General features: G+C 36.7%; 2 protein-coding genes across 7 annotated transcripts in view; one reads left to right on the forward strand and one right to left on the reverse strand.

Moving 5' to 3' along the window:
- The window catches only part of IL1RAPL1 (interleukin 1 receptor accessory protein like 1), a 1213847-nt gene that overhangs the window by 690928 nt on the left and 506323 nt on the right, over positions 1-16596 (forward strand). The gene's annotated exons all lie outside the window — the stretch shown is intronic.
- Positions 7900-10654, reverse strand: LOC107518096 (transcription factor SPT20 homolog). Its single transcript, XM_016159492.2, has 2 exons — positions 8678-10654; positions 7900-8377 (listed from the first exon to the last, which is right to left on the reverse strand). The coding sequence occupies exons 1-2, from the start codon at positions 10564-10566 to the stop codon at positions 7900-7902; spliced, it is 2367 nt and encodes a 788-aa protein (XP_016014978.2). The 5' UTR covers positions 10567-10654.

Raw genomic sequence — 16596 nt, forward strand, 5'->3', positions numbered from 1 at the left:
GAAATTATTGCTATTTTACAGGTGAAATTGAGACTCATAGAATATTAGTAACATAACTTTTTGTTTTTGAAGATCTTAAACATTTATTTACTTTCATGTGCATTTTAGCTGTAATCCTCATACTAAACCAGTAAGTTAGGTCATATAGTGTTGCTTACTTTTTATGTACAAGGACAAAGAGGCTCTGGAGTGCAAAGACTTGCCAAAGCAGCCAGTATACTGATACAGATGATGCTCAACCTCAGTGCTTCTAAATCATAATCTGTTAATTTTTCTACAGTGCCATACTTTTTTTTTCAAGAAAATAAAATTAATGTTTTATTATAAGTTTTAGAAATAAAGAGAGGATGGAACTTCCCGATTCATTTTATTAGGTTAGTATAAATTTAAGACAGATTAAGACTAGTGCCACACTTCTTTGAAAGATAAGTGATAATGATGATAACTTTATTGACTGTGCAGAGCTTGGGATTTATTAAATCAATCATAATTATATTTAATTATATACATATAATTATATACATTATATACTTATAATTAAAACAATTATATATAATTATATATATGTAATATATATAATATATTACATATATATATCTTCTACCTGAGGACATGAGAAGAACCCAGGGGGTGGGAACAGCATGTAAAGAGTTCTAGAAAGAATGTAACAAGTAGACTATATAATTCTAAATAGTAATCTGTATCCTAAGAATTTACTTAGCCTTGTCAGCTATACTTTTTTAAAGGTGCTTTTCTTTTTGATGTGCTCCATTGATTACAGGCAGGAAATATTTGTGGCATAAAGCTATAACCCCCAAATAATAATTATTTCTTTCTTTTTGGGTGTTAAAACAATCTAATTTGCAAATTCAGGTGTAATGTTCAAAATAAAAAGGAGTGTGTGAGGTAAACCGTTATGCTAATTGGCTGAAATTCTTTTGGACTTTTTGCATTTTAGGTAAGAAAGTATGGTAGGGAGCCACAGAATAAGAGGAAAAAAACATATCTGTGAGCTATTGATAATTCCAATAATAAAAAACCATATGCAGTGTAATACAACTCTGGAATTGTGTGTGTGTGTGTGTGTGTGTGTGTGTGTGTGTGTACACACACATATAGTAATAAGTTAAAGAATTTAAATAGCTGACCTAGGTCAGGCAACTAGTAAATGGTGAAGCGTGGATTTGTACCCGTCTACTTCACCTTTCTTATACTTTAAATCCCTAAACATTCCCAACAGGAGATAGGAGTTTCCACAATTCAGGGTTTTGTAAAACAGCCAATTGTGTGTCTTGGGATCATTCTAAAACTGCAAGTTTTTAGATTCACTTAAATGGTTTTTCGCCATATAACCCTTGGGCCACAGATAGAGGAGATTAGTCAGGAAATAATTATAGGAGTCAAAATTTAAATAAAATTAAATCCAGATTAATTCTAGCTCACAGATTTCACTCTTTTATATTTCTGGGGTTTTTTTTTTTTGGTACATGAACAAAAATTTAATATTTTTTAACTTACATCTGACAAAACACATTTTGTAATGCTAAATTTTATATCATTGTGTTTATAGTATTTTGTCAAATTAAGGATTTTTTTTGTTTGAATTTACCAAGTAAAACACTTAAATAAAGGTTCAAAAGCTTATCTGTTTTATGTTCTAGAACTTTGGACAATGACTAGCACACAGTAGTTCCTCAATAAATATTTATTGAGTGAATGTGTGGGATTAATATGCATTTTTATTAATATCAATTTGCCCGTCAAATGGTTCTTTAACTACCAGACCAAAGCTTTTAATTGAGAATTATTTTCTTTCTGAAGAAATGCTCAAATTCTGATACATCTTTCTCCTTAATAGAGTATCTTTCTAAAACCTCTGATTGTTTAAGGATGTTATTGAATATATGTCTATAATGGTTAGTGGAAAATCTATTAAATCTTAAGACAGTGATATATACCATCCTATACAATGTGTTTTTCCCAACTGATTAGATTAAAAAATAACTCAGAGATGAAAAATTGTACTGTCTCCTAAACCTAGCAACTACAACTGACCTCCTCTCTAGAAGTCAACTACTTGTTGACTGATTTAGGAGAGCCTCAGATGAGATAACTGGGGTGTGGAGACTAGAATCTAGCTCTTTGAGACTTTCATCCTCCAGAGGCTAGTTCAGGCATGTTCTCATGTCAATGGCAGTAGAACAACAAAAGAGAAAGAAATGTGTAAGTATTGATTTAGCCCCTGTTTTATGACTTCTAGCATCCCATTGGCCAAAGCAAGTCAAATTCAGAGAGGGGATTACACATCAAAGGGTATGGATACGGGCAGAACTGAAGAACTGGGACCATTTAAAACTAACCTACCATACGAGCTTAACTAATTATTTGATTCTATTCTCATAAAGTATATCTGACATTTCCACTATAATATTCTGATTTCCTACTTAGAACTAAATCCTAAAACACAGATTATCTTACACACGCACACGCACACGCACATGCACACTCACACACACATTTTGATTATTTTCTGTTTATTTTGTACTTTTTGCCAATATGTTATTAACTAAAATATTTTTGTTGAGACTGAACAAAGGAATAGTAGGCTTTTAAATAGGACTATCACATGGTATTGACTTTGAATTCAGTATATAAGACAAATATATATGTGACATTTATCAAATAAAATTTGTGTGCATGGAGATTTTATAAGCATATGTTGCAACGAAAGCACATAATTTAAAAATAAAAATGAACTGATCATTTTACAAACATTCTAGTTGCCTATTATAATGAAATTGTGTGTTAAGTGTTACTCTTAAAGCAATGGAAATTGCATTTGCATATCAATTTAATTGTTTTGGATTAAACATTGAAAGATGAGAGCCAAGAGAGCTTATTAAGCTGAAATGAGGGCAAGTGATAAAAAAGTGATATTATGTCAACACTACATCTGGAGGTCTGTTGCTATTTTCATTTTAAATCCTAAATTGCAGTGTTTCTTAAAATTATCATTGAATGCCATAGCCTTGAAATATACAAAATAAAAAGGTTAAGGCATGAATTGTGCTGGATAAATATAATTTGATTTGAAAGTCAAGCTAGAGTTTTCTCTACTTTGTTAATATTTATTTGTTCTTAATGTACTAGACTGTAAGCTTTTAAAAATATTATGTCTCATTTACTGCTTTGTCTTTAGGGCTTTGATATATTCTGTCCTGTAATAGGTGCTCGATAAATATTTGTGAATGAATGAATGAATGCAAGGTATGGTATTCCCTTTTTAGTTGCTGTTAAACATTTTAGGTGAATGGTTGAGGACTGATGGTTTTGACTGGTGCCTGCAACTGTATCCACAGGCTCTCTTCAACCCTGAAACACTGTGCTGGCTCATTGGTCTTTTTCCTCTGCCAGGGAGAATCATCGTGTCATTAAATACATAAACTCCAACAGCCACCTACACTGAAGTGAGCTATGTGGAGTGAGTCATGTGAGGCAATTTAATTTGCAATTCAAGGGGTGTCATGTTGGGATGTTGGGGATGGGGTTTATATTAGAAAGTACCATTTGTTTGCTGTGTCCAAAACCTCAGAAAACCAATGCCTCATCATTAAAAATAAAATCATTGCTAATGCATTGCATTGGAGAATTACCACCACTTCCAGGTGGTCCCTGTTGCTCACCAGAGTGATATTATGTTTGCAGATCTAGTGTTAGATTATCTAAAACATATGCTTTAAATTCGGTGAGAATAGCCCCTCTGTTTCAGTTATTCTGGAGAATTTATTTTATGTAATGTTTAAACAGCTTACAAATATTATCTTCTTTAATCCTTGTAACAACTATGTGAAAAGTCTTATTAAATATATCCATTCTGCAGATGAAAACATTGAGACACAGAGAAGTTAAGTGACTTACTCATAGTCCCACTACTAGTAAGTGGCAGAGCCAGGTTTGGAAATTAGAGTCTGGCTTCAGAGGGTTGGGCTCCGAATCGCTGTGCAATGAGCACATAAGTGGCTAAGGTTCCCCTAAGGCCCCCTGAAAATGAAGTGTTTTATACGCCACATCTGTTTTATTGTTGTTGCTTTAATTTTTTAGCTGTGGCAAAAAAAAAAAAAAACACTAACATAAAATTTTTACCACCTTATTTTTAACTGTATAGTTCAGTAACGTTAGGTATGTTAACATCATTGTGTAACAAATCACTAGAATTTTTTCATCTTGATAATTGAAACTCTGCTCATAGAATAACTCACCATTTCCCCACCACAAGTTTTTAAGTCTTGTCATCCCAAACATAGCACCCCAATCTAATAAGACCCTATCAAGCTATTATCACATGATGCAATAACAGGCAAACAGAGATAGGAGAACATAGTTTTATTTGCACGAATTAAGTATATGCCAAGAATTCAAAACTTTTAAGAAACATAAATGTACTAGAAATTGAGTAACTCGAAATAAAAAAGAGTATCCTGTTCTTCAGTTTCACCTTGGAATTTCACGGGAGAATACTTTTCTGTTAACAGCTCGTCAGGATGACCTATACCTGCATCATAACTTCAGGAATATTTTCTTGGTCCAAAGCCAAGACGACAAAAAAGCTGCATTTAAATTTCTTGTTTCTTAAATACAAGTATTATTTTAATTATTATTTATTTAAACTAGAATAACTTAAAATAAAATAATTTGTTTCTCTGCCTAAAAGGAAATTATATTCAAATACTGATAAAAGTACAATTATTTTATATATCCTATTTTTACAATAATAATTCTCATTAATGCTCTTTTGATGTTTTTAAAAGACAATTGTGATATTCAACACAAAAACTCAGAGAACACAAAATCTACATTACATGTATTTATAATTTATATATGTAAATATAATTACATGTATAAAATAAAATTTTAATCATTCCAATAAAAGTACTAATATCCTATAAATGCATGCAATGTTATAGTCTATGTTTGAAAAAATAAACAAAAACTGAAAAATGTACTTATACTGATGTACATTTTCAACTGTTGTTTTTCTTTATATTTGCTATCATATTTGATCTGCAAATAACCCTGTGAAATAGTTTGAAATGTATTGTAATAGAGGATAATATGGAAAGAGACTCAAACTCCAGAGGGATGGGGCTTAGGCTGAGTAATAACTGATGAGCAGAGAATAGAAAGGAGTTCCTGGTTGAGGGTCTCCACCAACACTTGGAAGTGAGGAAGAACATGGCACACAAGAGGCATCAATAGTTAAGTACTGACAGAGCCTAGATGTGAATGGGGAAGTGCTAGGAGATGGGAAGGAGTGACAGGCCAAATCCAGGTGAAAAAAGGTCTTCTTGCCAAACTAAATAGTTTTAACTTAATTCCACAGAGTATGCAGATGCAGGGGAGGATATAAGACAAAGTAGTGTGACATGGTTAGAAATGTCACAGATGGGAATACTGTATCATAAACCCATTTGCTAGAGTCAGGACTCATCCTACCTCCAACTTTTGTATACTATTACCTTAAATTGGATGGTGGTCCTACTGTTACAAAAACAAACGAACGAATAAAACAGAAGCAGACTCATACAGAGAACAAATGGATGGCTGCCACAGGGGAGAGGGGCGCGGGAAAATAGGTGAAAAGGGTTAAAGGGAATAAGAGGCACAAACTTCCAGGTATAAAAAAAATGTCACAGGGATGTGATGTACAGCATAGGGAAAAGAGTCAATATTATCAGTAACTTTGTATGGTGACAGATGGTTACTGGACTTCTTGTGGTGATCACATTATAAGGGATATAAATGTTGAATCACTATGCTGTACACCCGAAACTAACAGAATATTGTATTATCTTTTAACTATACATTAATAAAAAAGAATGAAGAGATGCTTATAAAATAGGGAAAAACTGAAACTTTAAAATGAGTGATTGGCATGCCTTTGTATTATTTCAGCCTGTTTTGTGTGCTCAATAGGAATACTGAAGGAATTATGAGTACTGTAGGTATGGGGGAAGTAGTACTGTGGAATTTGAATTTTTGATACAAGATAATTCACCAAGGTAGAATTTTATTTCACTTTGCTTTCTGACTCTAAATGGGAATGGGACAGGCAATTAAGAATAAAATATCTAATCAGTCAAAGAAAGGAATTCTGATAATTTCTCTGAGAACTCCTCGAAGTCCACAAGTGGAAGTAGAAGTAGTTAGGGATGATAAGGGTGTACAGAGATTTTCTGTTTTTTAAATTATTTTAAATTACTTGGTAATTAATCCAATTACTTTGTGAATTATTCTAATACCAAACACTATAGGTTCTGATAGCCTTGGGAAAACAATGAATGTCATGCTATTTTAGACATATTAAGTGAAAGGTGTTTACTAGTCATTCCAGAGGATGTCTCAAATAGCAAATATCATTACAATGAAATAAAGTCAACAAAAATAAATATTTAACAAAACTATTTTTCAGATATTTTCAATAGCTCATTCTTTTCAAGCAATATTCAATTCTAGAAAATCAGGAAGTTGACATTTTTGAGTGATATAAATCTTTACATATAAAATATTTTAAAAGTATTAACCACATGTTTGAATTTACTCAAGTTTTTTGGGGCAGAAGGTTTGATCTAGTCAATATAGTCCTAAGCTATATTGTTTAGAAGCTGCAGAAATCATTTTTAATTAGCAGCTATATTTAAAGATATTTCCATATATCATTTATTCTTTTTCCTGTAATTCCTTGTTGTAATTTGTTTCATCAACTCATCTAAACTTATCATTTTTCATGCACTTGTCCATTATAAGTCAAGAGACTTGTCCCTTTTCTCTCTTGTGATTATTATCCTGTCTGATGGAGACAAAATAATTGAGACAGAATAGAAGGGCAAGATGAACGGCAGACAGCAGGTGCATTTGTATATTATGAAGTGTTTGCAAAATAATAAGCACCACATGAATAATGTATTTGAAGAATATTGTCTGGCAAATGATATTGAGTCATATATCCAAATCATCTCTCAATTACTGAAGAATGAATTACCAGTGCCTAATGCATCCAGTTTTATCAGACAGAATTCACCATGCAGAGCATCTAGATAGAGTAAAAGGGCTACTGTTTATTAATAGAGGATTAAAATCTATATATCTTTATCTATCTAAATCTAAATCTAAATGTGTATTTATATCTATATCTATATCATCTATATCTATATCTATCTGTATCTATGTATCTATCTATCTATATCATCTATATCTATCTGTATATCTATACCTAAATAATCTCCTTACTTATTTTAAAAGACTAGTGTATTTTTTAAAGAATTAAATTTCCTTGTTCAAATAAATAAATAACAGTATATTACTACAAAAAAATAAATTTCCATGGCATATTTGCCTTTGATTCTAAAGTTGACTTTTATGTAATGTAACTATTATTTGTACTAAGATTATTACTATAGCTTATTTTCAGCTTAAATATATTTATTTTTCAAATATTTAATATTTTAGTAATTAAAAATTAATTTAAATGTATTTTAAATTCTAGTATTTAATATATCTTATTTACATTAACCTTGATAATAAACTTAATAAATACATATTACTATTTTGCAGACAAGGAAATCTAGATTCACTGAAGTTAGGAAATAAGCTTACGTTTAGTAAATTGCAAAGCTGGGATTTTGACCTCATAGTGGCTATAATCATAGTCCATTCACTTTTTCCCATTAAATTATTTCCTTGTTTTTATTTAACAAGCATAGGGCTGTGCTTCTGTATAGTTTGTATACCTAGCAATATAAAATACTGACACATTAAAGACAAAAATGAAGTGAAAACTAAGAAACCCTTTGACTCAATGCTCTTTTTTTGCTTTTTAAGGAGAAAAAAGTAATGCAAGACTCAAGATTTGGGAATGGTGGGTGGGCCTCTATTTATTTTACCCTTTGGTTTGCTTGCTGTCTGCTGGCCTCTCTGCTGCTGCTGCTGCTGCTGCTGCTGTAGCTGAGTTGTTTGGGCTGCTACTGTTGCCACAGCCATTGGTTGCTGCAAGATTCTCCACTGTATCTGCTGGGGCTGAGGCTGGGGCTGCTGCTGCTGCTGGAAGACAGGAGAAAGCAGGATGCCCTGCTGGGGAAGGCTTTGCACAGGTCTTATCTGGGCAGAGCCCAGCTGAGACAACACAGTTGCCTGGGGCTGCAGAAAATTTCCTACTCCATTGACATTAATTAAAACAGGTTGCTGAGCAGGTAAGACCATTGTTTGACTGGTCATAACTTGTGCATTTAAAACCTGTGACACTGGCTGTTGAAGGTGAAAAGTTGTAGGTTGTTGAAATTGTTGTTGTGGGATTAGCTGATAGAGCCATTGCTGCTGCTGTGGCTGAGGCTGTGGCTGTGGCTGAGGCTGTGGCTGAGGCTGAGGCTGTGGCTGAGGCTGAGCCTGTGGCTGAGGCTGAGGCTGAGGCTGAGGCTGTGGCTGAGGCTGAGCCTGTGGCTGAGGCTGTGGCTGAGGCTGAGGCTGAGCCTGTGGCTGAGGTTGAGGCTGAGGCTGAGGCTGAGGCTGAGGCTGAGGCTGAGGCTGAGGCTGTGACTGAGGCAGTGGCTGCGGTTGAGGCAGCAGCTGCGGTTGAGGCAGCAACTGCGGCTTAGACAATGGCTGCAATTGAGGCAGTGGCTGCTGCTGGGTGTTCAAAATGAGCGAACCTGGTGGAAGCTGGACTAGAGTTAAAGGCATGAGATTTGCAGCAGGTTTTAAAACCAACTGAACACCCGCTTGAGAAGAAGCCTGCGGCGCAACAGGCTGTGCATTTGGTGGCTGGCCTCTTGAGGGCAAGCTGCTGTGCGTGACTCCCACAGGAGCCGAGGCCCTAGCTATACTGGGGTTGGAACCTCTCGCCACAGTCTTGGCTACACCAACAGGGCCCACCACTTTGATGACACTAAGGCCAGTAGGGCTGGACCTGACCGGGGTGGCCGGGGTTCTCAGCGATGAGCTGGCAGAGGACGGGGTGGCTGCACGAAGTGTGCTAACTTGGTTCACTTCCATGGAGGATTTCTGGGAGAGACTTGGTGGCTTAGAAGCAAGAGCAGGAAATGGAGATCGACGAAAGCTGCTTGCCTGCTGTGGTGGGAGACTGTTGCCCAAGCGACTCTTTCTTAAGATTAAGGGCAGTTTGATGGCTGCAGGTGTGTGCTGGACTCCCTGCCCCAGTGCTGAGGGCTGGCCTGACACGGCCTGAGGCTGTTCCGTGTCCTCCCCTGGAGGTCGGCTCAGACTGGCTGAGGCGCTGGGCCTGGGGCTTGTCTTGACCGGACATTTGGTGGTGTTCTTCTGGGCCACATCCTCGGACCAACTGACAACCCTCCCAGTATCAGTCTTTAACCAAGGCAGGAAACTCCTCAAATGGTCATCTGTGGAGGAGTGGTGGGGAGTCATATGTCTCAGGCATCTGGATGTTTTACATGACTTTTTCCCAGAGATAAATGGATCATTAAGTGACTGCAGGAAGATCTGCTTTGTTACCTTGGACTGACTGCCAGCTTCATATCCATACACAGAATCATCTCTTAGCTCGAGGTCTGGCCACACTGTTGGTTGTGAGTCATCACATTTGACAGACCTCTTCCCTTTAGCGTATTTCTCCACATCCACTTCAGAAGGGACCGCCAAGTCACAAGGTCGCTGTTTCCACATATCTACACAACTTGCTTTGGTAATTTTGAGGTCATACTGCTGACTTGCTTGACTTTCTCTGATTCTTTTGCAAGAAGACCATACTCTTAGCTCAGGAGAGAGTGAACGATGATGAGGCAGCTCCTGCTCCTGATTCAGGGAGGCTGTAGAATACCGCTTGAAGTTCCTTCTCATCGGGTGAGTGTTCATCTTTTGCCTGTTAAAGAGCAGCCTGTTTTCAGTGCAAGCTACTGATACAGAGGGGTCAAGACACAGTGGTTCAGCTGTAGCCAAGATCAGTTGGCTCTCGAGCAAAAGTTTGTCATCCTGAGTCCATGTCTGGTTATCGCTGGTTATGGACTGTACATCATAGGCTAACGTCTGCATCGTCGGACGTAAGAGAATATGCCTGCTCTGGTAACGGGGGCCTTCCGTGTTACTGCACTGCCTATAGTCCCGTATTTCTGCTATGACACACCCACAGTGAAAAAGGTTAACTGGAGCGCTTTCCAGGATATCCACCAAAATAGGAGGTAATTCTTCTGCGTCCAAGTATTCAAGTAATTCTCCTTCTTCATAAGACAACTGAATGGTCTCCAAATAACCATTTTTTCCCTTGAGCATCAGCGAATAGCCCTCCCTTCCTGGGTACAGGTTGACCACTAAACACGGCAACGACTCTCTCTTAACGAGCTTCTCTAACAAGTTCACATTGCTCGTTAGTGCCTCCGTAACCTCGGGCTCTTTCCCACATTCTTCAACATATATGTCGTACAGTTTTTCATAGAGAGTTTTTCTCCCACTAGATGAGTATTTCCTTTTCGGGGGTCTCTGTAGGGCGCTTTCAATGACATAGTCCGCACGATCCAAAGCTTGCTCTAAAGCTCGCTGCATCGTGGGAGAAAACAGGGGCCCTGAAAGAAGAGAAAATGGAAGCGCGTTGATGCACGGGGTGGCCACCCTGTCTCTGACAGCGAGGCGCAGTGACGTACAACGTCCCGAGTCCACACTGGGGGGGCCAGCCCTACTTCGAAATGGACACGACGCCAGGAAACCCACCCCCAAGGAAGTACTACACAAAATTATTGTGACTTTCAGAAAATACCTGTATCTATACAACGGTCTCTGGTCTCTGGTCTCTGGTCTCTGTGCTGGGCCTCGCCTTGCGTCGTTGCCCGTAGCTAGGCCGGAAGTCGACGTAGAGGGCTAAGGTCACGCAGCGTTCTCTGCGCCTGCGTGGTGCTTTCGGGCTGTACCGTCCATTCTCTCTGCGATGTCCAGTGGTCGGCACTTCTGTTCTGGGCCTGCTTTTCAAACTGGCGGTTTGGGCCCAGCGTCCATGTACGATCCATACGGTTTTACAAGATAACGCCAAAAACTGTTTCAACGAACTGATGCAGTATCATCCCCCCTCCCACACTTTTGTAAAACAAAGAACAAAGAATAGAAAAGTACAAATATAAATGTCCGACGTGCTCTTCTTCATATAAAAATGTATGCATGTTCAACAAACAGCTACTTTTGAGAACGAATTATGATGGAGATAATATGATAAGATTGAGACAGTAAGACCAGTGACAAGTGACTTGCCATGGAGGAGTTTACAGTTTCCCTGGAGAGGCAAATAAGTAATCAGAGAATCAAATCTATAGATTTTTGGACAAAGTGATAAAAGAGAGGAAGTGCTAAACAAGGGAAAGTGAGAAAAACTATTCCCAAAGGAGGTGATAGTTGAGTTTCCTTAAAAGATGACTAGAAATGGAGATTATTGATAACCTTAGTAACATTTTCTGAGAAATATTGGTGAGGAAACTTAGACCATATTTGAGAAAGGGATGAGCCTGTGTTGAGAAGGTGAGAACAGTAATTTACACTATCACTTGAAAGATTTTTATTAGTGAAGGTAAGTTACAGATAGACATACAGGACATGCATATGCACACAAAAACTACTTCTGTTTAAACTCTCAATAATTCACTAACACCTGCTAAATATAATGTGTAATGATATCAATAATGTTATTTTGGAATTTTAGGATGAAAGCTTTCATATCATGTAGACTTTTATTTGACAAATGAGAAACTAACATACTCAAAGCCACAGTTCAAACTGTTATGTGCTTTATGCATTATAGACATAATAAATGGTAAATGATGACATCAGTAACTACAAAGTCAAATTATGCATCAAGACTTTGTATAATTTGGATTCCAAGTAAATCCATATTAGTAAAAGAAAACCAGAAGCCAGAAGCAATGTAATAGGCTTTTGCAAGTTAGCCACCAAGGTAGTCAATTAGAATTGTATTTTCTAAACTAGTGAACAGAAGAATTTTGAGGGTGGGAATGATTATAATGCCGCTGCATAAATTATAACTTTAAGAAAGCAGTCAATGAAAAGATGTCCAGTTAATCTTTATGATATTCTTTATGTGTATGAATTCAGGAAAATCCTGCATGCTAAGACTGAATATAATGGAGTTAAACTCCTCCATTCCATAAGAGTTCTCTCCTTTTTTTCATGCTATTATCATAATGGACTCTTAAGGAAAAAGCAGATCGTGTAACTGGGAATCGTGTATACAATAAAGTTATTTTCAATTCTTTGTAACAGTTGTTTCACATGAGAACATGAGAAATAATCTTATAGTACTGACAGGAAAGTAACTTTGACATCTGACTGTTACAATGTCTCCTCTGTGATTATTCCACCTCCCCTCTGCCTAGGGGTAAGTGTTGTTCATATAGCCTGCACTTCTGAAACTACTGAATTTCAAAATATCTGTTCTATGTACATACCTGTGGACATCCTCAAACACATAACTATCCAGTTCTAGAATCCCCTTGGTGATTCACCCATCCAAAACTAAGAAAAGAGAGCATAGTTAATAAAAGACAAGCCCTCATTCATGGTGTTTTTTTTTCTCCCCACTGTTACAGCTAGGGATGCCTTCCACTTTATGCCTCACAGCAACTGCAGCTCTTTCTGGCAATAATATAAGACAAGTTTAACTGAATTACACATATGTGGGACTTTGCTTCCAGAAAGGGTGTTCTATTCATATTAAACCTTTCTATAAAAATGAAAAGTTGGATCTGCAGAACAGAAATGGAAGAGGGCTGTATTCACAGGATAAGGAGATTAAATATAAAGAGCTGTGTGATTTATCTCTTTTATGAGGTGCTGCTGGAAAAGAGATTAAGCTTTTAAAAAGTGGTGACCTTGATATAAATTCCATATTTAGCCAGTGGTGAAATATTATGAATAACGAAGAGTATATAAAACAGGCATAAGTGAGAAGATTCAAGAGATGTAGTTAGTACGTTTGACAATCTAAGGGGTTAAACCATTACCATAGTAACAGCAATAAAACATTATGTAACAGATTGTCCATTACAAAATATGTTTCCATCAGGATGTGGCTTGCTTCTCACAACTCTACGAGGTTAAATATCTTTATAATTTTGTAATCAGATAACTGAAGTTCAGGGAAGAGGAGTTACTTGTCTATGATTACACAGTTTACTAGTAGATTCCGCTGCCCATAAAAACCTCCTCTTGTATTCTTTATCAAATTTGGTTAAAAATTAAACCCACTTGGGTTTTGTTTTTAACACTTTTAATCATATCTCTAATATTATTCTATGGTGTTATATTCTGCTAATCTAAGTATAAAGTGTTTTACTCCTAAATTTTGTGGTTGACAAGAATTCTTAATACAATTGTCACATTCTAAGCATGTTTATATTTATATAAAAACAAATCATTAGACCATTTTCAGAATGGCCTATTTTACTAAGTAAAGTTATTAGATTGTTGTTATTTAAAGCATATGTTCCTTTAGTGAATTGTAGGTTATTCAGATAAATGGTTCTTCTTTCTAGTTTGAAAAATCTATAAAAATTACTATTGGCTGGAATTGATAATAAAATTGCATAAAAAGTGTTGAAAAGAAACCAACTGTGAAATATGCATAAATCATGTACAATAGAAAAGTCACTTCTCTAAAATGTCTAATTCTGCCATTAAATCAAATCAACTCACAGTTTAATTCTGCTCTTTTATTCTTTTCCTTTTCTCTATGATATGTAAATGAAAGGCTTTTATCATAGATAGGAAAATGCAAAAGTATCAATTTATTAAATGTGGCATTTTAAAACAGTTATTTGTAATATTTGCAAATATATAACTATATTACTTGTTTATCACTTTTTTTTACCTCATAGAAGACTTTTAAGAATTTATGTATAACATAGATTAAATGCTTAGATATTTATTTCCTAAACTATTTTTTAAACATCTTTTTATCTGGCTTTATTAAAATATAATACACAATTAATCACTCATATTTACATTATATAATTCAATGAGTTCTTTTTTGAAAAATTATAGTTGACATGCAATATCAATTTCAGTTGTACAACATAGTGATCAGAGATCCACATTACTCACAAAATGATCACCTCATTAACTCTAGTACTCCCTTATCCCTTACATATTTATTTCATTAGTATCCATCTTTCTCATGCTACACTATTCTGCAACTCTCCATTTGTACCTCTTAATCCCTTTGTCTTTTTTTGCTATCCCTTCCAACCCCCTCTCATCTAGTACCCCTCAAAATATTCTCTGTATCTATAAGTTTATTTCCACTTTTGTTGTTGTTGTTGATTTGTTCTCTAGACTCCACATGTATGTGAAATCATGCGATATTTGTCTTTCTCTATTCTATCAATTTCATTCAGTGCAATACCCTCTAAATTCATCAAGGCAATATCTTTTTCCATCCCCTTCCTTTTAGTCTGTGTGTGTCTTTTAATCAGAACTGAGTCTTTTATAGGTAACATATGTAGGGGGTTTGCTTTTTACCCGTTCAGCTACTCTGTCTTTGGTTGGAGCACTTAATTCTTTTCCATTTGAGGTACTTGGTGACAGGAATGTAGTTATTACGATTCTTTATTCCTGTTTTTGATCTATGTTTTTTTTTTCTTCTTAAGGAAGTCCCTCCAACATTTCCTGTAATACTGGCTTCGTGTTGATAAATCCCTTTAGTTTATCCTTGTCTAGGAAGCTCTTTATCTCTCCTTCAATTCTAAATGATAGCTTTTCTTGATAAAGTATTCTTGGTTGTAGCTCCTAGGTTTTAATCATGTCAAGTATTTTGTGCTAAGCCCTTCTGCCCTACATGGTTTCTTTTCAGAAATCAGCTGTCAGTCTTATGGGTGCTCCGTTGTAGGTAACTAACTGCTTTTCTCTTGCTGCTTTTAAGATTCTTTCTTTGTATTTAACCTTTGGCATTTTAAATATGATGAGTTTTGATGTGAGTCTCTTTGGCTTTATCTTTTTTGGGACTTTCTGAGCTTCCTGGGATTGTATGTCTATTTTCTTCAGCAGGTGAAGGAAGTTTTCTGTCATTATTTCTTCAAATATCTCATCAACTTCTTGTTTTCCTTTAGGTACCCCTATGACATGAATATTTTTACATTTAATAGTACCCCATAGGGTCCTTAAATTATTATTGTAGCTGGCTTCTTTTTTCTTTCCATTCTGATTGGGTGTCCTTGGCTTCTCCATCCTCAATATCAGTGGTTTGATCCTCTTTATTCACTCTGTTGATTCCCTCTAATATTCTCTTCATCTCAGATAATGTGTTCTTAATTTCTGACTAGTTCCCTTTTATAATTTCCATTTCCATTTTTATGTTTTCTATCTTTTTGTTAAAGTTCTCACTGAATTAATCTATACTTCCCCTAAGTTCATTGAGCATCTTTATAACCAGTGTTTTGAAGTCTGTATCTATTACATTGCTTGACTCTATTATTCCTGAATCTCTGTTCTGTTCTCTCATATGGTTTCTGCTTTGTCTTCCCATTTTGGCTGCCTTCCTGTGTTTGTGTCTATGTACTAAGCAAAGTTCTTAAGTCTCCTGGTCTTATTAGTGTGGCTTTGTGTGGTAGGTGTTCAGTGACACAGTCCTGAGAGGGGTTCAGCTGCAGGCCAAGTTTATCCACAGCCTGTGCTCTTCCAGGGTCACTTGTTAAGATTCAGTCAGCAATCCAGAGATGCTATGCTTATAGTTGCCTCAAGAAACCACACCAGAAACTGAGGCTAGCTGCCACCAACTGTGAGTCTTGGCGCTGCTCAGCAAGGATCACCTGTTCCATTGAGGACACACCTGGATGTGGCTTGGGTGGGTCCACAAGTTGTGGGAGGTGGAGTTTTCGGGAATCCTCTGGGTAGAGCGACCTCTGTTACCCAGTTTGATGACGTCTCAATTATGGTGGCGCTGTGTCCACACAGTGGTAGGAGGAAAATACTCACCAGGGGAACAATAGATGCCGCTTATACTTCTGCCCAAGAGAGAGCCTCGCTTCTGGCCCTCAGTACAACAACTCAGTGTCCCCCTGTAAGTCTCTGGTTCCCCCTGTGAAGCTGACCTGATGCTAATGCCTAGAGCAAGCAGGTTTGCCACTGCCAAAGTCTGCTCATGAATGCGGCCTTTTTAAGAGGCATCTGTAGCTGCCCGCCACCCTACCACTGCCACAGCCTCTGTCCCACTCAGCAGCTGGAGACAGGACTGCCTTGTGTCTTTGTCCCCTCCTACCTTCTACCATTGTGGGGTGATTTCTTATTTCTCTCCCTAGTTGTAGGATTTCTGTTCATCTAGATCCCAGGCAACTTTTCTTGCTATTTGCTCCATGTTTCTGTCACAACTTTGATAAGAAGAGAGATGAACAAAGCCTCTGTCATCTACACCATTTTTTTCCTCCCTGTTTCCTAGACTATTGTATTGGCCAGGATCTAGTCAGTTAAAGCAAGTTCATTCTAAGAGTTTAATATGGGAGATGGGTTATAAATATTTTTTAAGAGCTTAAATGGCAGCATATGAGTCGATCTAGGATTAGTAGAAGCAAGCCACTACCT

Source organism: Rousettus aegyptiacus, unplaced genomic scaffold, assembly GCF_014176215.1.
Source record: "Rousettus aegyptiacus isolate mRouAeg1 unplaced genomic scaffold, mRouAeg1.p scaffold_m13_p_9, whole genome shotgun sequence".
Taxonomy (NCBI): domain Eukaryota; kingdom Metazoa; phylum Chordata; class Mammalia; order Chiroptera; family Pteropodidae; genus Rousettus; species Rousettus aegyptiacus.